Source organism: Mustela putorius, unplaced genomic scaffold (assembly GCF_011764305.1).
Source record: "Mustela putorius furo isolate JIRA1106 unplaced genomic scaffold, ASM1176430v1.1 tig00003853_pilon_pilon_pilon, whole genome shotgun sequence".
Taxonomy (NCBI): domain Eukaryota; kingdom Metazoa; phylum Chordata; class Mammalia; order Carnivora; family Mustelidae; genus Mustela; species Mustela putorius.
In genome coordinates this window covers 50,576,774-50,602,240 of record NW_025422005.1, presented here as the reverse complement: position 1 = coordinate 50,602,240, position 25,467 = coordinate 50,576,774, and the positions used below count along the sequence as shown (strand labels likewise).

The 25,467-nt window shown below is 37.1% G+C and overlaps 2 protein-coding genes across 17 annotated transcripts in view; one reads left to right on the top strand and one right to left on the bottom strand.

Annotated features, from left to right (window-relative positions):
• Positions 1 to 9,505, top strand: part of DOCK7 (dedicator of cytokinesis 7) — a 221,160-nt gene extending 211,655 nt beyond the window's left edge. For all 13 annotated transcript variants that reach the window (XM_045064651.1, XM_045064650.1, XM_045064649.1 and 10 more), the window contains 2 exons: positions 6,070 to 6,237; positions 8,892 to 9,505. In XM_045064651.1, the coding sequence (XP_044920586.1) occupies positions 6,070 to 6,237; positions 8,892 to 8,934 (211 nt within the window). In that variant the 3' untranslated portion in view covers positions 8,935 to 9,505. The remainder of the gene's footprint in view (positions 1 to 6,069; positions 6,238 to 8,891) is intronic.
• Positions 9,506 to 11,101: 1,596 nt separating this feature from the next.
• On the bottom strand, positions 11,102 to 24,491 carry USP1 (ubiquitin specific peptidase 1). Of its 4 annotated transcripts, none has more exons than XM_004751666.3 (9): positions 24,032 to 24,491; positions 20,995 to 21,233; positions 18,936 to 19,056; positions 18,295 to 18,399; positions 17,591 to 17,751; positions 15,648 to 16,339; positions 14,842 to 15,012; positions 13,998 to 14,199; positions 11,102 to 13,075 (listed from the first exon to the last, which is right to left on the bottom strand). In XM_004751666.3, the coding sequence occupies exons 2-9, from the start codon at positions 21,162 to 21,164 to the stop codon at positions 12,340 to 12,342; spliced, it is 2,358 nt and encodes a 785-aa protein (XP_004751723.1). In that variant the 5' UTR covers positions 21,165 to 21,233; positions 24,032 to 24,491; the 3' UTR covers positions 11,102 to 12,339. The 4 variants fall into 4 exon arrangements, with proteins under 4 accessions (XP_004751723.1, XP_004751724.1, XP_004751721.1 ...); XM_004751667.3 differs by having other exon boundaries at positions 24,182 to 24,491; XM_004751664.3 differs by lacking the exon at positions 24,032 to 24,491 and adding an exon at positions 23,673 to 23,811.
• Between the last annotated feature and the right edge of the window lie 976 nt (positions 24,492 to 25,467).

The window sequence follows — 25,467 nt, the reverse complement described above, 5'->3', positions numbered from 1 at the left end:
TACTACTCAAATATTCCTCTGTTTCTGAATTGACAAGAGATTTTCCAGGAGTTATAAACCTAAAAGTAGTGTTGGTTCGTGGGTTTAACTTCAGCCAGATAATGCCACGTTTTTCCCAAGGTGTGTGAGCCATTATACATAAAGGAGCTGGAAAAAGAACAAATAAAACCCCCAACCAGCAGAAAGGAAGGAAGTAATAAAGATTAGAGCAGAGATAAATGATATGGAAACTCAAACAATAGATCAATAAAACCAGAAACTGGTCCTTTGAAAAGATCAGAATTGATCAATTTTCACACAGATGCAGCAAGAAGAAAAAAGAGAGGAGTCAAATAAGCAAAATCATAAATGAAAGAGGACAAGTAACAACCAATACCACAGAAATATAAATAATTAAAGGAAAATATTATGAAAAATTACGTGTCAACAAATTTGAAAACCTTGGAAGAAATGGATAAATTCCTAGGAACATAACAACCTACCAAAACTGAAGCAGGAAGAAATAGAAAATTTGAGCACACTGATTACCAGCAATGAAATTGAATCCATAACAAAGAAACTCCCAACAGACAAAAGTCTAGGACTGGATGGCTTCACAAGTGAATTCTACCAAACGTTTAAGGAATATCTGTTCTCAAACTATTCCAAAAAATAGAAGAGGAAGGAGAACTTCTGAAATCATTCTATGAGGCGGCATTACCCTGATACTAAACCCAGATAAACACCACAAAAAGAACCACAGGCTAATATCTGATGAACATACATGCAAAAATCCTCAGCAAAATACTATTAAACTGAATCCAACAATATGTTTTAAAAAATCATTTGCCACAATCTGGTGGAATTTATTCCTGGAATGCAATGGTGGTTCAGTATTCTGAAATCAATCAACATGATACATCACATTGATAAGAGAGGATAAAAATCATAGGATCATTTCAATAAATGCACAAAAAGTATTTGACAAAGTACAACATCCATTCTTGATTAAAAACCCTCAACAAGGTAGGTCTAGAGGGAACAAACATAACATAAATTGGTAAGGAAGAAGTAAAACTTGCACTGTTTGCAGATGACATGATACTATATATAGAAAATCCTAATATCACCACCAAAAAACTACTAGAACTGATAGATGAATTCAGTGAAGTTTCAGGGTGCAGAATCAATGTACAGAAATCTATATTTTTATACATTAATAATGAAGCAGCAGAAAGAGAAATTAGAAAAGCAGTCTCATTTACAGTTGCACAAAAAACCAATAAAATACCCAGGAATAAACCAAAGAGGTGAAAGACCTGTACTCTGAAAACTGTTAAGCATTGATAAGAGAAATTGAAGTTGACACAAAGGAATGGAAAGAGGAAATGCTCATGGAAGCGCGCGCGCGCACACACACACACACACACACACACACAGCTACCCAAAGCATTTTACAGATTTATTGCAGTCTCTACCAAAATAACCACAACGTTTTTTAAGTAATCTCTGTACTCAGCATGTGCCTTCAACTCACGACCTCGAGATCAAGAGTTGCTCACTTTTCCAATTCACCAACAGCATTTTTCACAGAACTAGAACAAATAATCCTAAAATTTGTATGGAACCACAAAGGACCCCAAATAGTCAAAACTGTCTAGAAAAACAAAACTGGAGGTATCACAATTCCAGACTCAAGTTATATTACAATGCTGTAGTAATCAGAAGAGTATGGGATTGGCACAGAAGTAAACACATAGATCTATGGAACAGAATAGAAGACCCAGAAATAAGCCCACAATTACATGGTCAGTTAGTCTTAAGCAAGGAGGAAAGAATATGCCATGGAAAGAAGTCTCCAATAAATGGCGTTGGGAAAACCCAACAGCTACATGCAGTGAATTGGGACCACTGTTTTTCACCACACACAAAAATAAACTCAAAATGGATTAAAGACCTAAATGTGAGACCCGAAACCATTAAAATCCTAGAAGAGAGTACAGACAGTAATTTCTTTGACATCAATCATAGCAACATTTTTCTAGATAAGTTTCCTAAAGCAAGGGAAATAAAAACAAAAATAAACTATTGGGACCACATTAAAATTAAACATTTCTGCCCAGCAAAGGAAACAACAAAAACTAAAGGCAATCTGTGGAATGGGAGGAGATATTTGCAAATGATGTATCTGATAAAGGGTAAGTATCCAAAATATGTAAAGAAATGATACAACTCAACACCCAAAAAAACCCAAATAGTCCAATTGAAAAATGGGCAGAAGACATGAATAGGAATTTCTCCAAAGAAGACATCCAGGTCATCACCACCATCAGGGAAACGCACATGAAAACTATACCTCACAACTGTCAGAATGGCTAAAATCAGCAACAGAAGAAACAACAGCCATTTGCCATGATGTGGAGAAAAAGGAACTCTAGTGCATTACTGATGGGAATGCAAACTGGTGCAGCCATTATGGAAAACAGTATGGAGTTTCTTCAGAAAGCTAAAAATAGAACTACCCTATGATGCAGTAATTGCACTACTGGTATTTACCCAAAAAAGAATGCACAAAAACACTAATTCGGAGGGATACATGTACCTCTGTGTTTATTGTAGTATTATTTATATTAGCCAAATTATGGAAGCAGCCCAAATGCTCATAGATAGATGAACAGATAAAGAAGAGGTGGTTTATACACACACACACACACACACACATATATACACACACACCGGAATATTACTCAGCCATAAAAAAAAAAAAAAATGAATTCTTGGCATTTGCAACAACATGGATGGAGCTAGAGAGTATAACACTGAGAAATAAGTTGGTCAGAAAAAGACAAATACAACATGATTTCACTCATATGTGGGATTTAAGAAACGAAACCATTAAGCAAAGGGGGAAAAAGGGAGGAAGTCAGGGAAACCAAGAAACGGACTCTTAATTATGGAGAACAAACTGATGGTTTCCAGAGGGGAGGAGGATTAAAGAGTATATTTTTCATGATCAGCACTGAGCAATGTATAGACTATGTTGAATCACTATATTGTACACCTGAAACCAGTATAAAAGTATATGTTAACTATACTAAAGTTAAAATTAAAAACTTTTAAGAACTTAAAAACCAAGTGTTTAAGACAAATTTAAATCTTACCGGTATTTGAGAGTTCATCTTGCTATATAACTATACTGCTACTTTGTATTCTCTAACGGTTTAACTTTTACCAGTTTGATGAGTATGATTATGGATTATGGGTTAAATTTGCATTTCTCTCTTTTTTTAAGATTTTATTTGATGGAGAGAGAAATCACAAGTAGGCAGAGAAGGGGGGAGCAGGATCCCTGCTGAGCAGAGGACCCAATGTAGGGCTCGATCCCAGGACCCCAAGACCATGACCTGAGCTGAAAGCAGAGGCTCAACCCACTGAGCCACCCAGGCACCCCTGCATTTCTCTTTTTCCAAGAGGTCGAATATCTTGTCATGTGTTTGTTAGCCATTTTGCCTTCCTCTCTGTAAAGTTACATATCAGGTCCTTTGCTTTCCTAATGGATTCTTTTCCTTACTGACTTTTGAGTATTTACATAATCTGGATATATACTTCATTATTTGCAAGTATCATAAATATCTGAATTTGGGGCTTACCACTTTTTTTTTTAAAAGAAGCTCTTTAATGTAGCTAAAGGATTCAGCCTTTTCTTTATGACTACTGCTTTTTGTTTCTTAGATTACTTTTTGGGTGAAGTTGTAGTAGTAATTTTTATTTTTAGATTTTTTTTTTAAAGATTTTATTTATTTATTTGAGAGAGAAACAGTGAGAGAGAGCATGAGCTAGGAGAAGGTCAGAGAGCGAAGCAGACTTCCCAGGGAGCTGGGAGCCTGATGCGGGACTCGATCCCGGGACTCCGGGATCATGACCTGAGCCGAAGGCAGTCGTCCAACCAACTGAGCCACCCAGGCGTCCCTATTTTTAGATTTTATTTGACAAAGAGCACACACAAACAGGGAGAACAGAGGGAGAGGGAGAAGCAGACTCTCTGTGGAGCGAGGAGCTTGCTACAGGGCTCTATCCTAGGAGGACTCGGATCATGACCGTAGCTGAAGGCAGACGCTTAACTGACTGAGCCACCCAGGCGCCCCCGTCATAGTCGTCAGTTATCTCTAAAATTTCAATATGGGTTAAACAAAAGGGGGAAAAGGCAAAAATGGTTTATTTTTTTAAATCCACTTGCAGTTGATTTTTGAGTATGGTTCAAGTGGATTAGTTTGACTTTTGTGCATACTGATAATTGATGATTATCTGGATATCATTTATTGAATGTGGTGTGAATTGGGGTCAGATTTCTTTTCCATATGGATATCCAGTTGACACAGCACCACTTATTTCAAAAATTGCCCTTTATCTTCTGCTTTGTGGCATTATTATAAAGTATAATAAATATTATAAATCAGGTGCTCATGTTGGTACGCATCTGTTTCTGTGATCTTATCTTCCATTGTTCTCTTCCTCTCTCCTTGAGCCAATATCATGGTCTCTTAATTACTGCAGCTTTGATATCTAGTAGGGCCTTTTTCCTTTTGATATATAGAATCAATTTATCATTCCCTCCACCTCTCTACCCCCATAAAACTAATAACCTGAATCTGTAGATAAGTTGGCAGAGAGTTGGAACTTCTTTAGAACTTGACTATTCCAGTCTGTGAATGTGACCTAGTTCTCATTTACTTAGATCTTTTGTTTTTTTAATATTTTGATTTTCTGTAGAGGCTTTACATATCTTGATTTTATTCCTTGGCATTTCATACTTTTATGCTTTTGTTAATATCTTTTAGAATTACATTTTGTTTGCTGGTGTACAGAGTGCAGTTGAATTCTATATTTTTACATGAGGATATTGCCAGACTCACTTGTTAATTCTAATAATTTATCTTTAGGATTTTTCCCCCTTTTACAGTGATGTTTCGAAGCTCCAGTACTATGTTGTTCTGAATAGCAGTATGATAGAGGACATCACTTTCTTGTTCCTGATTTAAAAGGAGAAAAAATGCTCACCATCGAGGATAGTGTTTTCAGGTTTTTTGTAGATGCTTTGAATTAGGTTAAAGAAGTTCCCACCTATTTTTGTTATGCTGAATTTTCATCATGACAGATTTTAGAGTGTTATCAAAGGGGTGTGTGGGACATTGGTGGAACAGTTTGCTATTGTCTTGCTTGTTGGAGTTTTGCAACTGTGTTTATGGGGAAATTAAAATACACTTTTTTCTTTTTAGTTCCATTAGGTTTTGGTATCCCAGCCTTGAAATAGGAGTTGGAGACTCTTCTCAGAAATACACTTCCACCTCACCACCCCATACTGTAGAATAATTGTGTTACACTGGGGCCCGTTCTTAAAATGTTTAGTAGAATTTGCAGATTGTTTTCTGTATGTAAAGACTGTGATTTGACTTCAGGTTTGTTCTGTTCTTTTTAAGTTGCTAAGCTCTTCGCTTTTAGCTTTAAAAAAAAATTTAAGACTATACATTTTCCTCTGAACGTCACTTAGCTGCAATTCTGTTAGTGATAGGTGTACATTGGTTTGTTTTTTTGGGTTTTTTTTCTGTTAAGTGTTTGAAACAGCTAGCTATGTATACATTGTTTAACATCCTACTATTTGATCTGTTAGGGTCCAGGTACTTTTTCTTAAATATCTGAATAAATTGGACAAAGGATTGTTACCAAGGACTATTCATTTAAGCAGCTTATTCGAATATTGGCAGACCACTGTGCCAGATGCCATTGTTGGTACATGAATGAGTAGGGTAAAATCCCTTAAAGAGCTTTTAGGCTGATGGTGATATATGAGAAAATGACAAGATTTAACATGAAAAAATATATAATTTTTAACTAAATGAAGACTGTAAAGTGAATGTTAGTGTAAAAGAACTCAAGTTCATCTCTGTCCACTGCCTTACTCCCAATGCAAGAGTGGATATTTAATGTTCCACGGAAAAACTGAATGACATCATCATGGTGAATATGTGTAGTAGCATCCAGCTTTCAAACTATGCCAGAAGAAATCTTTTGGTAACACACTGTTTTTCCTAGGTGTGAGGATGCCTTAAGAAAAAATAAGAGCCTAATTGGGCCTGATCAAAAGGAGTATCAAAGGGAACTGGAGAGAAACTATCATCGCCTTAAAGAGGCCTTACAGCCTCTGATAAACAGAAAGATCCCTCAGTTATACAAGGCAGTATTACCTGTCACCTGCCACAGGTATGCTCATTTTTTCCTATTATTTTGGATATCTTCAGGAAAATGAAATCCGCTCAGATTGTTCAATAATAATGAATTAGTGTAAATTTTATTACCTGGTTTCAGATACTGTCTCTTGAAACCTAGAAAGTTCAACTAGCCTGTTATGAATAACTGTTATGAATCAACCTTCAAGATAGAAGTCAGTTCTTTCTGAATTTGAGAATAATAAAGTTGTGTTAAAGAATAATAAAGTTGTGTTAAATATGCATACTAACCAAGACACAATAGTCTGGCCTCCTAAAACTATTTCTTTTAGGCCTGTTATACTTTATTTAAATGGCAGAATTTACTAGAATGTATCAAGAGCCAAATACTCATTTTCCTTGGCCCTACGAGTAAATAATATTACAGTATGTTCTTCTATATTTGTGTTAAAGCAGGTGGCCCCACTGAGTATTTTTCTCCACTAATTGTGAGAAATAATACTTACTTTAAGAGGTTGTTATAGAAATTAAATTTTAGGCATGTGAATTTCCAAGGACAGTGTTAAAACAGCACCTGAATTCTGGAGAGGGCATGGTAACTGTTAAACTTTAACTGCCCTTTTTTTTTTTTTTGCATTTTCAAACCCAAATATACATAACCACTGAATATTTTAGCACCCTTTTCTTTAAACTAACAACAGTCAAGCTATTACATTGTTAATAAGTTAATATCTGGAAGACCTTTGAAGTTGCTTATATGAAAATAGAATGTACGTGCATGGTATAACATGCTATAAAAGTGAAATGAGCTATTTGATCATCTGGAAATTAGTCCCAGTTCTGCAGTGATGTAGAAAAAAATAAATCACACATGCATTCAAAGAAGGTCTGCTAAGTGCCTGCTGTAGGTCATGTCCCCTACATGGAGCACTGTTGTAGCTGTACAATAACAGAGGGAGACAGGGGCCTTTCTAAATTCCTGACTCTCTTAAGGATAGAGAACAAACTGAGGGTTGATGGAGGAGGTGGGGGATGGGTATTAAAGATGGCAGTCGTTATGATGAGCACTGGGTATTTTAAGTGATGAATCACTGAATTCTACTCTAGAAACCAATTTGCACTGTATATTAACTAAAATTTAAATTAAAAAATCCTGTCTCTGGCAAAATATAATTTGCATCCACCATCCTATAACTGATACATTTCCTCTTAAAATTCTCAGTGGGAAGCAATGCCAGTTCCCACTACTTTGTGCTTCCCTTCAGTCTTCTTGGAATTTTTCCTCCTTGTTGCCTTTACCCACCTCCTCTTAACTCACTTGCCCAAGGTCCTGGGAAAAGGGTACTGAGTCCTTGACATAGTCAGGCCCTTTGGGAATGCTAGTCTTGCTTCCTTCAAATTTGCAGCCCATTTTAGTGGAAACATTGTATCATTCCAATCTAAAGAAGTTTTTCCCTTAACACCATAATCCTGAGTTTTGCCTTCCTCTGTGATCTATATTATGGTCAGTCCCCCAAGCTTTTCTTAATATTGTCATTTTGGAATTATCAAACACACTTTGGTGGGGGGCTGCTGGTGTGGTGAACAGGTCTAGCTTTCAGGGCTGGTATTTTCCCTGGAATCAGAAAACCAAGCTTTGAGATTCAAAAATGATCTTTTTTGTACCTACTCTCACTTTTCTTGGAGATCTAAGCCTTGGGGTTTAACCTTAATTGGAGGAAGGATAAACTGAAGGAAATCAGTTTCAGAATAGAGAAAAAGACATTAAGAGGTATTGAAGAGCATTATCCTCTTCACTGTTAATTTCTTGAGAACTTAGAAAATAGCATTTTCATTGAATCTGAATTTTGCTGATTAACATAACCCGGAATATTATTTTGCAGTAGGCTTAAAAGCTATTAAGGTGGTCGGTCTCAAAGTGTGACCTTGGAACACATGGAAGGGTGTCCCAGAAACCCTGTGAGGTTTCTACCAAAGGTTTTTCACTTTTTTCACTCTCATTCTTAAGAGTACCATAGAGTTTTCCAGAGACTACATACAATATGAATATTGTGAAAGATTGAATGCAGAAGCAGATATGAGAATTTAGGCTTTCTGTGAACTAGACATTTAATAAGAATGCCACTCTCCTAAAATTCTTACAAGTTTTTAAAAACAGTGCTATTTATAGTAACATGTAATGGGTTATTTTATTAAATAATGTAAAATTTCCTTAATAATTTCTAGCATGGTGAATATCAATGTAGAATCCACTTTCAAAAGCTTCTTGGGGTCCTCAATTTTTAAGTATAAAAAAGACCTAATGCCCAGGAGTTTGAGAACTGCTTAACTCTTACGATTTAAAATTTTAAATAACTAGCACCTGCCTTTCTCTTTTTAATAATCACAAATCTTTTCCTGAAATCTCTCCCCTTATTCCTTTGCTCTTGTTTCATCACAATATCTAATACACCTATTCGACAAATGAGTAAATGCTCAATGCACTCGGCAAAGTGGTTACTGTAATATACTTTTAATCTATAAAACCAGAATATATAAAGCAGAATGTATAGGATGGACATGTAACTTGAAAGTTAGTAACTCTGATGGCAAAACTTTGAGATAGCTCTGCAGAAAGAAGTATGTAAAGCATAGTTTAAAGAATATGCAAAAATTATTTATACTTATATCCTTTCATTTTCTCCCCAGAGATTCCTTCAGTCGGATGAGCCTACGCAAAATGGATCTTTAAAATAAATGTACTTGTCTTACTCATTTGAAGAGAGCCATGTATTCAACACTGAGTGTGAAAAGATTTATTGAAAAACAGGACTTGGGGCTAAATTCTGGAAATTCTAGCATTAATTTACTACTCATTGAAGAATGCGGTGGCCAAAACAGTATCAAATGTAGATCACTGAAGTTTGAGAATCATGGCCATGGTTTCTCATGTTCTGGTAATATGCTGTTATCTTTTTTTAAGACTCAAAAGTAATGACTCACTATACATTTACTATTATTTATACCATAGCTAATGTTAAATTTATTTACTTTAAGTTTGTATTTTTTAATTTATATTACCATTTATAGATTCATTTTGGAACCATTTTAAATGTAGTATTATTTTAACGGTACTATTAAATATGTGAACGTTTACACTAATTTTACTGAGTGAGACTTTAAAAATTTTTATTGACAGAAACAGAGAATCTTGAGTTGATTCAAGAACTAGTTCCAAAACTAGCAAAGTTTTAAAAATGAAAATTGACATTGTATGGGCCAAAGAGCCCAATATTAAATAAATGAATAAATGGGTATAGATAGATATGGATAACTGGTTTGTGAAGTCTTAAAACAGGTTTCTAAGTTATTTTCCACTTACAAACCAAAACCAAAAACCCAAAAAAACCAACCAGGGATTTGGGATAAATTATAGAGTAACTTTACCTGAAGAAACTTTTGTCTGTAACAATTAAATACTGGGATAGCTGCTACCAGTCACAGTAGCTTAATCTTTGACTCTGAGTCTTGTTATACTGATAATATGAACTTCATGACTTTCAGCAACTAGTGAATGATTCCTGTCTTTCAAATTAAACAAGCCGGTCATTTTATGAGTTTGGTCATCTAAACTGGTAAACTAGAAATCTACTTTACATCACCATAAAAAGGACACCAAGAGCTGGTATTTGATTTTAATCTACCAGCTGAATGAAAAGTTTAATTTTTTAACACCTATATAAACTTAATGTAAAAGGTAAAATTAGCTGTTTTAATTGAAATTAAGATTTAAAGTAACTTTGTAATTTAAAGTAAGTAATTTAAAGTAACTTTGACATGAAAAACTAAGGCAAAAATCCTTTTGAAAATATATATTGCAATTACTTTGGGCCAGGTTTGTCAAAAAACTACCTATTAATGATTTTTGGAAGTGTTTTCAACACTTTTTTCTTTGAGTAATAATACAGCTTATAGAAAGGCATCATTTTTAATATGTCCCTTTGATCTATTGACCAATGACATGAATCACTCAAAAACCGATTAAATATGGTGCCTTCATTCTGTAGTTGATATTGAAACAAGATCTCAAAAATGTCTGCCTCTCCTAAGACTATAGGGTATGGTTGATACAGCCTACCTTTATAACTGGCAGTATTATCTCAAATTCATCTTATCTACATCAATCCAAAGACTGAAGCACAAGATTTTTCAGATGAGTCAACAGTGTTGGACGAAAAGGGGTAGACTGGAGTCAGAAAGGAATAACCCCCAAAACAAATTTGGGGACAGAGGATCCACATGAACAATAAGGAAGTACAAGGAGTCAAGAATGGAAATTCATTAAAACAAATATAAGGTAACACTCTCTCCTCTTAAGGGCAAGGGATGGGGGAGGTATATATAAAGGAGAGAATATAAAGTAATCCTTAGGTCATTACTTACTAGATTATATCATGTAAGAGCTTGGAATATTTCACTTAAATCTCAGTGATAGTATCAAGAACTTTAGAATTTATATAATTGTGATTTAATTACCATGCAGTAGTTTTCTGACTTGAATTAAAAACAGGCTTCCTCTGAGAACAATGGTATGATACTGAACACTTCCTTACTTTCCACATGCTTCCGTTCTCTTAAAGCTTTCTCATATCAAGAATCTATACCAATAGTTCTTGGCTATCTCTTGAATATGAAACCCAGGCTATATCCTGGAACTACTCCATCAGAAGCTTATGAATAGTGTTCAGGGCTTTTGCATTTTAAAAGTTCCATTAATGATTCTTACTCTATCAGAAACTTAAAGGTAGTGTTCAGGGCTGTTTCTTTTTAAAAGTTCCATTAGTGATTCTGAATGTAGAATGAGGTGAGAACCATGACATTTTATATCACACCATCCTGTGGAAGAACAGAAGACATGATTTAACTGTGTGACTAATTTATTAGTTAACAGGTACTCTTATTTGTTGAAATGGGGTATAAAAGTGTTACTCTAATGGCATTATATATTCTTCAGATTTTTTTAATTTCTTAAGCCATAAGGTAACTGATCATTTACCAATATAATATACATTTAGAATGAAAATTTAACATTTTTGTGTGTGCACAAAGCATTACCTTTACGGATTCCATAAAGTTATATCTACTTTAAAGCACTACTAGAATGCAGCAGTTTTTACTATAAACTTAAGTATGACAACATGGATGGACTAAGAAGTTTCTCCTATTTGAAAAATCTCTTCACCTCCAACTATCACAGTATTATTAAAGGTAATTATGCATGTTTTTCTCTTCTAGGTATGTATGTGCATATATGCATATATTATACATACACATACATTTTCTTACGAGAACTCAGCTACAATTATTAAAAAATATGCAAGTAAAAAAATTTGAGTTGTATACATAGTTGTTAAGCAGTTTAAATTTTATTGACCTCCTGGTTTTTAAAAAAAAGTTAAATTTAAGGTCACACCTCTAAATTTGATGTACTATATATACAGATCGTGCAGAATATGACTATGAAGAGATACAAATTAGTCCATGCCCAAGAAGATTTACTAGAATACAGAATCATTTTCATAAATACATATAAAATTCTTGTGAAGATAAAAGGGGACTAGCTGTCCAGGTTTTCTGAGACTTTTCAAAGTGATTCAAGGCACAAAATATACACTACTGTGCATACACACATATTCCAGACTTTGTGCCTCTAAATACAACCCATTAAAGATTTGGCTTCATGACTTATAAAACTAAATGTACTGAATGAGATTCTGCTTCTTAGCTGAAAAAACACAGGACCTATAAACATCATATAATTACTCCAAAGTATGGAGATACAAATACAAGCACTTTATTTTAAAAAGCAAACACAAAGATAGGTGTAAATTCAAAAGTGTTTAAATGCTTTCCATTTGAATAATTAAGAACCTATACAAGTTTATTTCCAGAAGCTAATGCATCACTAGTCTCTACTATGAGAAATGAATTCTAAAAATTAACATGGTTTTCAGTAATTCAAATTTCACTATATAAAAACCTAGAGAGACCAGTAATAACCAATAGCTTCAAAAGATAAGCTAGACTCTTTGATGTAATCAACTTTACCAGCTTTTGTCCAGGTCTGTTTAATATATACATAAGGAAAATACTCACTCTATAATTTCTTATAAAATAGCAAATAAGGAGTAGATGTAGGAGATGTAGAAGGGGAAAGAGAATTCAGAAAGTCCTTCTCTTCTGTAACTTTTACTTCAGAATCATCAAAAAGTAACCACTTCCCTTCATACTCCTTTAAGCTTTGCACTACATATGAAATTTTGTTCTCAAATCCACTAAAGTTAATGCCTGTTTGGTCACTCGATTCCTTGTTTGTATCAAATTCATGGGTCCCGTTAGTATTGTTAGTCTCAGAATTTCTATTTTCAGCAAATGCTGTACTGGCAACTTTATCGGAATTAGATGCTTTGTTGTATAGCTCATAATCTGCTTTGCTCTTTTGTCCTCCGAGAAGTCCAATAGCTTCTACATTTTTTTTGTTCAAAACTTTACTTGGCTGTGTATTTCCACTCACTCTAATTGACACTTCTTCATCATCATAATTTTCAACCACACCCCTTGCTTCCTCCTCATTCAATGGTTCTGGCTTACCTATTTCACACATTTGGTCGATCACAAAATTTCCCTTATCTAGCTCTAAACTGTTAAGGTCGGTGACTTTAACAGAAGCAGTGTAATGCCCACTACTGATGGTAATGCCACTGTGCATCACAACTGCAAATAATCCATAGCTGTCGTTGGTTGGCTTTGTGCTCCATTCTTCTAGTGACAATTTAAGAGGTGTCAGTAAAGGAGTGTTGATCTTGGAAAGTCCACCACCATAACAATCAAACCTTTGGAAGGAAAGAAAAGAAAAGTTTTCTGCAATTCCACTTTATATATATTGTTTTACCCCCAAATGTGAAACCAAGTAGATGTCTGAATGACCCTTAATATTTAGTGCTTATACAAACATAAAAAACTGACTCTAATTTTGTATACTTAAATGTATGCAAAGAAAAACTGAAATAAGTGCTAATATTCAGCTCTTTCTGTGAAGGATATATCCTTCTCCCTTTCATATTCTTTTCTAATTTTGTACAATGAGAAAACCAGTTTCTTAGATGGCATTTTAACTTCAAATTCCTTTATAGTTTAGTAAGTTTAAAATTTTAATATAGAGGCTTTCGCTACCAAAATTTGGAAACAAAAATAAATGATAGCAAAGAAACTGTCCACAGAAAGAAGGCACTAAGTGTCATCTTCAGGCATAATAAAGTGGGTAGAGAGCTAGTGGGCAGCTCTCTTAATTTCAAACAGTTCATTAACATGTATATATGTCATGAAGATACTTGAATTTTCAACAAGAAGAGAATCTCTCATTCTTGAAAGAACTAGTTTGACTCCTGGCTTACCTTGAAAATGAAACAATCTTGCCTTTTTCTCCCCTCAAAAAAAAAAAAAACTTAAATGTTATATAAAATCTGCTGCTTTCATCAATTCAACTTGAAACTATTTGTAATAAGGAATGAAGATTAAAAGATGTGGGAAGAAATCCTAGAATACGTATTTACACCAAAAGGATTTAAAATGATGCATTTTTATAAGTTAACTCCTAAAAGCAGAACAGACTTTTCTAAGGTAATCTTCATAAATTACTTCATTTCAGTAGTTTATATTATGCTATTACGCTTTTTTGTTACTATTATAGTATTTTGAACAAAACTTCTTATAGCAGCTCATTTTTTTCATATAGCTTTTATTTATAATACTCACTCCAAGCCACTAGCAGCAAAGCACTTCAAATGAATAGTTATAACTTCAGGCATTTTGTCAAACAAAAGACTTCGTTCAGCTTCAGTATAATGATGGCAATTTTCACAGAAATATTTATCTTCTCCTACAATCCTCTCCACTGAAGCAAACTGTGAAATTGCCCATCTCAGGGTCTTCATTTCTGTTTTTGGCTCTGGAGAAACTACATGAGAGAATTCCTTTCACTCACAAATGAAAACCTCTCAGACATTTAAAAAATTAAACACGTTCCATATTCAAAATTAGCATGATTTCAATTGACTAATCCTTTTAAATGATAAAAACATTCCTTTGAATTTCAGAAACTTTTAAGTTCATTCTCAACAGTATATATATTTAAATATTTATATTAGAGAAGCCAAAGTATTGAGGTGATAGGAACAGCAAAATGAGAATAACCTACTTTCTGAGTGTTAAGACACAGGCTTTAGTTCAGCTATTAATTTCCGATATCTGAACAGGTAAAGCCAGTCTCCTGATCACTTCCCATATCCTTTCCCTACTTTTTGTTGTTTTATACTGAACAGTGGCTCAGATATGTAGCTCAAAGACTAAGATACCCAAGAGTTATTAAAGCATTTCATTTTCCCACTACACAGATCAAAATAAAGATGCCAACAATTTTCCAAATGCTATTAACGAGTGAATCTACATGAGCAGAAAGACTTTATTACACCAGAAACAATTAAAAGCCAGCTCTTTTTCCCCAGTAATTACACAAGCCACTATGAGACCATGTTTCGTTGAAGAAAACTGCTTATTCCATGATCAACACACGTCCATACAAGACTCCAATTCTGCTTACTTTCAGAACTCTCCTCTACTTTGGAAAGCTCATCTTCTTGTACTGGTACACTGATGTCCTGAAAATCTTCTCTTCTTTCTGTTAAACTTTCACATTCTAAGCAACGAGTCCTCAATACCAGCTGACCTTGAAATAATTTCTCTACTAGCTCAAAACCAATTTGCTCTGCACCTAAAAAAAAAGGGGGGGTACTTTTCAGCATAGCCCACATAACCAATAGTTCAATTACAGCGTAAATTTGCTTATTAGCATTAATAGGTGCCTTACTCATGAACTCTAAATTCCCTGTAAAGATAACTATGATTCATCTTCAAAACTATGTCATTTTAATTCCCTTCCCAAAGACATTTCTATAGGAATAACCCCAAAGAAGTACAACACTGTTGGTAAAACCCTTAACCATGTCAATACTACACATATTTGTGAGATCTGCATGAAACTAGGTAGAAATCCAGTTTGAGTATAGTATAACTACTAAAGTTCTCTAAAAATGTATTTCACTAAAATGCAATTTCTCAAGTTTATTATCAAGTACTGCTTTCAGGAGTTAAAATAATTCTCCATTAAAATATATCAAACTCCTTGTTTACAAACCATAAATTAACATTACCCTACTTTAACATCACCTTAAGATTAATAAGATTTATACACACACATCTAAGCAGTGTTTAAAACATAATTCCTGTTGTTAAAATTTCCTCTTAAAACTTGAAGCAGATTTACATTGTACATGTATCTAAGAACATTACAGTTCTGTAGCTATTAATCCTCCTACCTATCAAAGTCTAAGAATAAATTATACTGACCTTTGTTTATGGGCTTAACTTCATTAACATTAACAGGCTTAACATTATTCCCTGGAGACTCAAGTTCACAACCATTAGTTGTGTTATCATTTTCACACTTCCCCAAGTCCTCTTCAAGATCATATTCATTTTCTTTCAACTGTCCTTTGGATCCCTGGTTGGTTGTTATTTTCCCCAGACTACAGAATTTAGAAAGAATGCTGGGTTGCTTAGCTGCAGGCTTTAACCAATTTATTTTAACTCTTGATTTCTTTTGTGAGGGTCTTGCACTTTCATTTTCAGAAACATACTTGGGGATTATTTTAGAAGGAATCTCTAATGTATCACCGGTAGCTTTCCTTTTTGATCTGGTTTGTCTCTGGTTCTCTTCCAATGACTGATGTTCCTTAGATACTTTAACTTTTTTCTTCATGTTACCAAATTCAGTGTCATTTTTTCTTTTCCCATTTCCTTTTGTGAGTTTTTCTTTATAGTCTTCAGAATGCCTCAGGTTGTCCATCTCTATGCTGTTAATACCACTCATTTCCTCTTTCTGATGAGGTTTTTCTTCTACCTTAGTAGATAATTCTACCACATTTTTTACTTCTTCTTTTTTTAGGAGTTGGCATGTTTCTTGAATGTTTCCCAAAATACACTGTAATACTTCCTGTGCATCATGCTGTAGATATCCTTCATACATAGGGTTGAGTTCCCTATAAATAAAAATTTCCATTTCATCTATTCTAGTTTTAAAGATAGAGTACAAAAAACCCTTTCTATAGAGAAATTAATTCCTTTAGAGGGATATCAAATTATTTTAAAAATCTTAATTTTTATTCAACTAATTTGAAACTTACCTAAACTTATAAAAGTAAAAATAAATTTTACCACAAATACTTTTATCCTCTTCTAAATACTAGTAACAGCTACTATACATATAGCTTACCATATACCAGGTTTTACTCAAAAAAACATAATTCTAACAATAATCCTGTAAGGTAAGTACTACTATCACCCTGATTCAGGTAAGGTAGCTTGCTCAAAGCCAGGATGCAAACCTGCTCTTGGCCAGCATGCCATACTACCCTGCCCATCAACAAACACAGAACACTGTATTTACACGCTGGTTTTTGTTTTGTTTTGTTTTTTTACTCACACACCCAACACAAAGCTCAAACTCAAAACCCCTAGAGTAAGAGATGCCTGCTCTACCAACTAAGCCAGCCAGGTGCCCCACCCTAGGTCTATTCTTAAACTAAAGATTTACCCTATACCATACAGATAAAACTATTTTATATACTGGATAAAGTTTCACTTAGGACAATACAAAGAGGGATGTCTGGGTGGCTTAGTCGATTAAGCATCTGCCTTTCATTCATCAAGCCCCACACCGGGTTCTCTGCTCAGCTGGGAGGCTTCCTCTCCCTCTCTCCTGCTCATGGTCTCTCTTTCTAAACAAACAAAAAGAAATCTAATCCAGTTAATAGTTCTGCAAGTCCATACAACAAAACTGGATATTTGCAACTTACAGTTCTTATGCATAACATATTCTGAATAAAAACCTTTAATTCCTAATGTGAAATTTCTTAGGACCAAATATATTTGAGAAATCCAGTATTTTTCAGATCAAAAATATAGCACTTAACAAAGATTTTTCACCAACAAGACAGGACAGTATCCCATAACTAAACAAACTACTATTTCTACAGAAAAATGTATGAATATTCACTTTATAAATCAGAATGAATAAAGACTATAAAAAGCCTCCTACCCATTCAGATCTAATGAATTTATTTATACCAAACTTACCAAAGGAATGTCTAATCTCCAGAGCCTCTGAGATACTAGGGAGTAGATCTGTAGTTTCTGTTTTCCTTGCCCTTTATTCCCTCATGTATCATTCTCCTCCAAAGAGAGCAATAGCTTGCTAACACGGAATCCTAAAGTTTTATTAAAGGCTATACCTGAGTGTGTTAAGCAGTCGCCTTGGCTGAGTAGCAAGTTCATCAGTGTATTTCTCTGGATTTAAGAGAAAGCTAGCCTGAAGCTGTTCAACTGAAATGATCAAGGACTGTAAGCTGCATATTAGTTCATAACTTGCCAAAGAATCTTCTTTGCAATTTCCCTGTCAAAAAAGAAAGCCACAAACCATTAAACAAATTAAGTTTGTTCCCCCTTTTCTTTGTCTCACTAGCCAATATTAGCTTTGCTAAATTTCATTTCATTATTAACACTAATTTTGCAGAGGTATACAAATAAATTAAAAAATTTTAAGAGTATTTTTTTATTACTTTGTAAGAGAATGGTTTTCTGATTGACTAAGTCCAAGGCTTCTTTATATTTACTTAAATTTTAAAAGTGACTACTTGAAAACAGTAGGTTAAGTAGCAGATAGTACAAGGGTATGATAAACTGCTGGCTATGGCATATAAATGATAGTGTTTATGCATAAGCAATAACTAGAGGGCAGGAGAAGACATTGTAAAAGGTGATAATGTAGTTAGCTAACCTACAGGAATGGGGGGAGGAAAGCCTTTCTGAAAACAAAGGATACTGAGAAATTTATTTCTCAGTTATCCTCCTCCCAAATCTTCTCTGTATCTGTTACTTCTTCATTTCTAAGCAAGTGAATTTCTACTACTTTACTTTTTATATATTCTTTTTTTACCTTATCTTTTTGATTGGTTTCATCTTTTAGGGCTTCTTTCTTCCTTGAAATAATGTTAAATAAGTGCTTCACTCCAGATTTAAAACCAGGACAAAAATATAATACCTATAAAAAACAAGAGTGTCTGAGTGTTTATCTGCATTTTTGGTAGAGCACTTTTAAATGTGCATTAGTTAAAATTCTGAGATTAACATATCAAAAATTGTTTTCTATTTCATCATTGTAGCCAACTGTCTACCCTCGCTGGCATCAAAGCACTGAGGCTGGGCACATACTACTAAGACTTATGGTTATAGGGTACAGCATAAAGCAGAGTTCCAAAGGTTAAAATTCTTATCACCAGAGCACTAGGAATCAAGCACAAAAACTAAGGGTTTGGCATCTTCCAATTAACCAAAGTCAATTCAATTTTGTTATCCCAATTTCATCTAATGTATTACTTTATCTCACCCCAAAGGAAGCTAATAACATGCAATTTAGAATCATTACTTTAGCCCAATCCAGTTTATTTACAATCAAAGGCAAAGACATATATATGGACAATTAAAATACTCCCAATAATCTGAAATTCTCAGAACATTAAATATGACATCATGCTTTGCCTACTAAAGCTTTATTATATAGCAAAACCATCAATTTACCTGAAGTATACTATTAAGATAACAAGTATTGCCGAGATTATTCAGTCCCACAAATGGTAACAAGTTTTCTCTCTTCTCACAGTTTATAGGGGAGGACTGTGCTGCAGGAACAACTTGATCACTATAAAGTATAGAGCAGAGAAAGGTTTTATGAAGTGTAGTATCTTACACAAAGTGGAAATTACCTCCTTAGATTTAGTCTTTTCCCAAAAACTGGATGAGCTGAAAAGCATGTGGACTTTATTCAGTTGACACTTGAGGAGAAAAAATCTGTACAGGTGTAAATATTGCTACCTACCCAGAATAAAAGTTTTACAAGCACTTTATTATTTTTTTTAAAGATTTTATTTGACAGAAATCACAAGTAGGCGGAGAGGCAGGCAGAGAGAGAGAGGAGGAAGCAGGCTTCCCGCAGAGCCGAGAGCCCAATTCGGGGCCCGACCCCAGGACCACGACCTGAGCCAAAGGCAAAGGCCCCAACCCACTGAGCCATCAGTGGCTACAGTGTAGGCGCCCCTATAAGCACTTTAAAAATATCATACACAGGGACGCCTGGGTGGCTCAGTCAGTTAAGCTGCTGCCTTCGGCTCAGGTCATGATCCCGGAGTCCTGGGACCGAGTCCCACATCAGGCTCCCTGCTCAGCGGGGAGCCTGCTTCTCCCTCTGCCGGCTGCTCTGCCTGCTTGTGCTGTCTCTCTCTCCCTCTAACAAACAAACAAATAAATAAATAAAATCTTTAAAAAAAAAAAAATCATACACAACAAGCCTCTAAAGGATTCCATCATGAAGCTATTAATCCCATTTTAAAGAGAATAGAAAACTGAACAGGTACTGTGATTAATGAGCCAAACATGACATTTTTAAAAGTAGTCTAACTCTTGGGAGCCTGGGTGGCTCAGTCGTTAAGCATTGCCCTTCAGCTCAGGTCATGCATGGTCCCAGGGCCCCGCTTAACGGGAAGCCTGCTTCTCTCTCTCCCACTCCCCCTGCTTGTGTTCCCTCTCTCACTGTGTCTCTCCATCAAATAAATAAAACCTTGGGGCGCCTGGGTGGCTCAGTGGGTTGAGCCATTGCCTTCGGCTCAGGTCATGATCTCAGGGTCCTGGGATCGAGTCCCGCATGGGGCTCTCTGCTCGGCAGGGAGCCTGTTTCCCTCTCTCTGCCTGCCTCTCCGTCTACTTGTGATCTCTGTCTGTCAAACGAATAAATAAAATCTTTTAAAAAAAAAAATTAAATAAGTAAATAAATAAATATAATCTTAAAAGAAAAAAAAAGACTAGTCTAATTCTCAATAAAAACCTGGGAATAAGCTACGACCGTATCTAGGAGAGGCAGTATACCTAAATGAGGTTCTGTTAACAAAATTAAAAGGTAAGGGTCTATTAAAAAGAATCACACAGTTGTCCTTCACTTTAAAACGAATTGTTCAAGTTTATAATTCTTTTACCTCACTTTAACAAATAGTAGGTCCTCGTAGCATTTTTATTTATTTTACAGCTGTGTTTAACCCCTCAAAGTGTTTTATACATAAGAGTCACATGACCAAATCCAGTTTACTGAAACAGCAGTGCATCTATTTGTTGAATAATGACCTAGTATAGAGTACAACTAAAACAATAGTATTAAAGTATGCCATTTTGTTAAGATCTCAGTCACTGAAGGATTTATCTGCATCAAAGCACTTCTTACTTTTAAATTTATCTTAAATAAGCAACTATGCAACAGGTTTGATAATTCATACCTATTAGGAATGACTATAAAGTTTAGATATCTCAAGAACTGTTAAGTCTTCTGAACCACACACACATACACAAACACACAATTTCTTTACCCTTTACACAGAATGTTAACTACAAACAAGTTTGAATTGAAAGATAATTTAGCCAACACATAGTTCTCCAAATGAATCTGATTAGCTAATATGTTTGTCTCACTACTGTGTGTTTTTGCCTTCAGAGACTATCAGGTCAGAATGTCTGGAGATATCAAAGTTCACTGCTGCTTCACTGATAATGGAATTTTTAAAATACAGAAATAGACTTAAAATAAGATACATACATTTCAGATCCTCTATATTCAGAAGCCTTTTCTTCATTTTCTTGAGATTCTGTGAAATCCAAGGCTCTCTTAGTTTCCTTTTTCTGAAAAAACTTCAAGGAAAGTCTGTTTTTCTTTGATGGGCTACCTCTTGAAAGCCCATTACTTTCAGTAGGTATGACACCAGGCATTTTCTCTTCAAATCCCAAGGAGTTGACAAGAAATAATTTATATAAGGATGTTGTAATCACCAATCATATCTGTTAATCGCAGAGAGATTTCATTACTTTCCAGTTTATCTGGTGGAAATATAAAATCATTAATTTTGAAAATTTACTAAGGAATGGAACTAATTAGAACTTCACATTTGAAAACCCATTTCTTAGCCAATAAAAGGCACTCGATGCTTACTGCTTAAATGAAGGCACTTGCCATTTGTCCGTAACTTTCCTAAACAAAAAAAATACAAGATACTGAACTTTTCATAAGTCTACTAGATTAAAGGTCACATCACAAAATAACCCCATTTTAGTACATCTACAGTAAAGTAGTCTTGAGTAAAAAGTTAATTTTTATTTTAGCTTATTCAGAAAACACTGACTAACAACCATCTCTAATTCTTAAGTACAAGGGGAGAAAGAGAAAGGGATGAATGGGAAGACAACAGTGCTCAGAGTGAATGAATGAGTCTTCCTTCCAAGGTCTCTTCTAGTTATTAATATGAATACATGAAATGAATTCTTTTTTTTTCTTTTTAAAGATTTTATTTATTTATTTGACAGAGATCACAAGTAGGCAGAGAGGCAGGCAAAGAGAGAGAGAGAGGGAAGCAGGCTTCCTGCGGAGCAGGGAGCCCGATGCAGGGCTCAATCCCAGGACCCTGAGATCATGACCCGAGCCAAAGGCAGCAGCCCAAACCACTGAGCTACCCAGGCGCCCCTGAAATGAATTCTTTAAAAAAACTTCTTTCAGGTATAATTTGCACAAGTCACTATGCTGTACACCTGAAACTAACATAAAGTTATGTGTCAGCTATACTCCTAATTAAAGTTTAACTGCATATAAGCAAAGGCATACATCTGATGTTCAGTTATACCTAAAAACTTGAGTGAAAAGTAGTAAAACGTGTAGCTGGGATAGTTGTGTAAAGAACTGCTGCACTTTGTGCAGACCAACTTTTTACGCACTAAACACAATACATTACTGATTTTCCGAGCACTTTTTAAAAAACTATAAATTTTTTTAATGCTCCTCAGAGTAGAAAAAAATATGATTTTGACTTGTGCAACTTTTTTAACTTGTTAAAACTTCTGAATAAAAAAAACTCTAGCAGTACTTGTGATAGTTACTTTAAACACCCGTCCTACTTTCATGAAGATATCTGGGGGGAAATTATCTGACTGGAATATTAGAGCACAAAAGCTCGACAATGACTGTCAAATACACAGTAATAGAAGGAATAGATAAACTAACAAAATTCACTCAAACTCCATCTTTACTAATAAGCTAATACAATAATAAACTAATGCTTACTAATGACCATTTCATAGTAAGATCGGCTGCCGCTGATCTGGGAATTCGCAACTTTGAACTCAGTAGTGAAACCACATTTTTGAGACAACTCAGAAGTAACTGGAAAGTTGACCATTTCCCCATCCCCCCTCCCAACTCAATTTACCCTCCTAGCCACTTAATGCTACTGATGGAAAGCTTATCACGAAAATAAACCAGCTTGCACCAAGTTGTCAGGGATCTCTAAGCATTAACGATTCTTGTCAAAGGTTTTTCTTGGGAGCCAATTCTTAGATATAATGGAAAGTGTATTCTCTAACCGGATTTAAGTACATATTTGAAAAAAATGAGGACGCAGTTGAAATAACGGATAAATCCTAAGCAATATACCCTCCTGGCTCCCTCAAATCACTCACATTTGACATCACTGACAATGTCACATTTTTACCAGGTGCCGTATGTCACACCGCTTCTTGCTCCTGGTTTTCCTTAAGTCTAAATCAAATTTCGCACAAAACACAACAAATCGAGCATTAACTGCACTTGAACAAATAAATGACAGTGTGAACACTCAGTTTCTAAATTAGTTTTAAGTTTTTCCCTTTGCAAGACGACACGACTTAATTCCAATTTTTCAGGAAAAACGTAAAACAAGGATAGCATCCTCGACAAAGGTTTAAAACACGTGGCCTTCTAAATACTTCTACAAATACTCAAGAGTGCGCGATAAAATTTGTCAATTCCCGACACTGGACAACGTGAATGGAAACACTTGCTCCAGACCCCGCACCACTCCGGGAACACAAAAGTGGAGAGACTAAGCTGTGCTGCCGTGCGTGCCCGTCAGACACGGCCCGGGCCCGGCGGGAGGTTGGCGGGTGGCGGTGGAGACCCCGGCCCCCCTCGCCCGAGAAGCTGGCCTATTTACGCCCAGCCCGCACCTGCCTCCCGGAACCCCTGCGGCGGCAGGAGAGGCACTCTGCCCCCGCCACACACACACACATACACACACACACACACACCGGTGCCCTTTCGTCTGGCAGCTCGGCAAGGGCGCCGCAGCCAAGTGGTCCTGGCGTCTCCCCCGCGGCGCTGACACCGGGGTCCCAGGACAGAGCCCCTCGGGAGCCGGCCGAACTTGCCTCGGCGCCCAAGCTCCGGCCCCTCCTCCCCAGGCCCTCCCTTACCTGGTCATGGCCCAAAGCGAGGTCCGCGGCGGTGACGCCCCGAGTGCAGCCGGGATGGGTGTGGGTGCGACAGGTGAGACCCTGCCCGGGGCCCCGGGGACCCCGGACCCAAGGAAAAGCTGGCCGGATCGCCCTCCCCACAGGGGAGTGACCATTCGCTCTCAAGAGCGGGAACCCGGGCTGCCACTCGGTCCTGCCCTGCGCCGGCACCAACTACATCCCGGGAGCGACGCCCGCCCCCACCCGCCCCCGCCCCGGGATGGCAAGGAGCACCAGAAGTAGCCCCGTTGGCCCAGCGCCTGAACCGCTAGGGTCTTTCCCACTCCACCACCGAGGGGAACTTGGCGCGTTTTCCTCACTCTCAGGACCCCCGTGTTTTAGCCTCCGCCCGCGCCAGCACCGCGATTGGAGGTGGCGTCCTTCGAAAGTGCCGGTTCTAGTCTCCACGCTGCAGAGACGCGAAAGGCAGCAGCCGCCTCGCGACCGCCGCTCGCCCCCCTGGTACGCACGGGCTCGGGAACCAGCTGGAACGGTAGTTTCCCCAAGATCCTAACGGGTTCTGCAGTTTCAAACAGCGCAGGCAGCGTCACGGGCAGCTCGCGCGGGTCCTCGCTGAGGGCGCGCGCTAGGTGCTGGAGGCCTGGCTGGCGGGCTCGAGCCTCACACCCTTTTTTTTTTTTTTTTTTTTAACCATTCGTGCGCGCGAGTTGAGGAAAAGCGTACGGGTCGGGAGACGGGACAGGGAGAGGACGGGACGGTCTCCTTCCCCAAGAAGACGACGCTAGATGCTCAAATCCACCAATCTGCGATGAGAAATCTCCCAAACCTTGCCCCTCCCACCACCACCCAGGAGGAGCCAATCACAAGTACCTAGGCAAAAGACAAGTGGGTGGGCGGAAGAAGGCTGTCTAGCCAATACCAAAAAGAAGAGAGGAGAATTCCACCAATCATTGCTAGATATGCAAAGTACCCTTCAGGAGCTGCCCCCTCCTTCCGCTCTGATTGGCGTTCGAGTGCGCGCTTTCGCCGCCGACTGTTAAATCTGGCTCTGCGTTTTGTGAATCCTCGACGGTGGGACGCCTCCGAGGGTGCGGTTTCCGGAGTGAGGCCCTCACAATAACTCCCGCCCCGCTTTCCTGCGTACGCACTCGGGCGGGGTTACTAAGGGAGACTAGATTCGGAAAATGGCTGACGGGAGTGCTAGGTGCTCGGCGCTTGTACTTTCTGACTGGAATCGCGGTCCCGGCCCCAGGGCCCAACAGAAACCGGAGCTGCCACGGATAACAGCAAAGTCTGTAGCGCTGAGGCTCCTTCCTCAGCCCTTCTATGCCTCGTTTTCGCTCGTTTACCCCTTCCCTTTCTCGGCCAGACACGGAAAAGAAAAGAGCATTTTCCAGACCCAGCTCTGACTGAGGGAGCTAGAGAGGGTTTCTGCACGAGCCCTTACTAGGGCTCAGATGCGGCAGGGCAGGCTTTACTTGGTTTTTGCTTACCTTTGTTGGTATGCTTACGTTAGTGAGGTGACCCCACAAAGCAGGTAGTGCAGTTAACGCAGGATAAGTTCAAATTCATTTAATCAAGCATGATTTTAGGTGCCTAGTATGGTGCCAGGCATGCGTTTTTCAAGGCGCTGTGGACACGGTGTGAATGAAATACATTTCCTGCTCCACAGGGTTGGAAGTTAAACGTAAAATGATAGGAAATAATGAGTGTTAGGTAAAGGAGATCTAGAGTGGGCTGTTCTAAATACAATAGTCTGGAAAGACCTCTCTGAGTTGACATTTGAGCAGAGAGC

Bases quoted from the DNA above. Each gene is read 5' to 3' on its own strand.
- USP1 (XM_004751666.3), bottom strand. From the start codon at position 21,164: ATGCCTGGTGTCATACCTACTGAAAGTAATGGGCTTTCAAGAGGTAGC. The intron at 16,340-17,590 runs GTATAGCCTTTA...TTTTATTTATAG, and splicing joins CGACTGCTTAACACACTCAG to GGAACTCAACCCTATGTATG. The intron at 14,200-14,841 runs GTAAGCAGAATT...TCTCTCATGTAG, and splicing joins AGTAGAGGAGAGTTCTGAAA to TTTCTCCAGAGCCAAAAACA.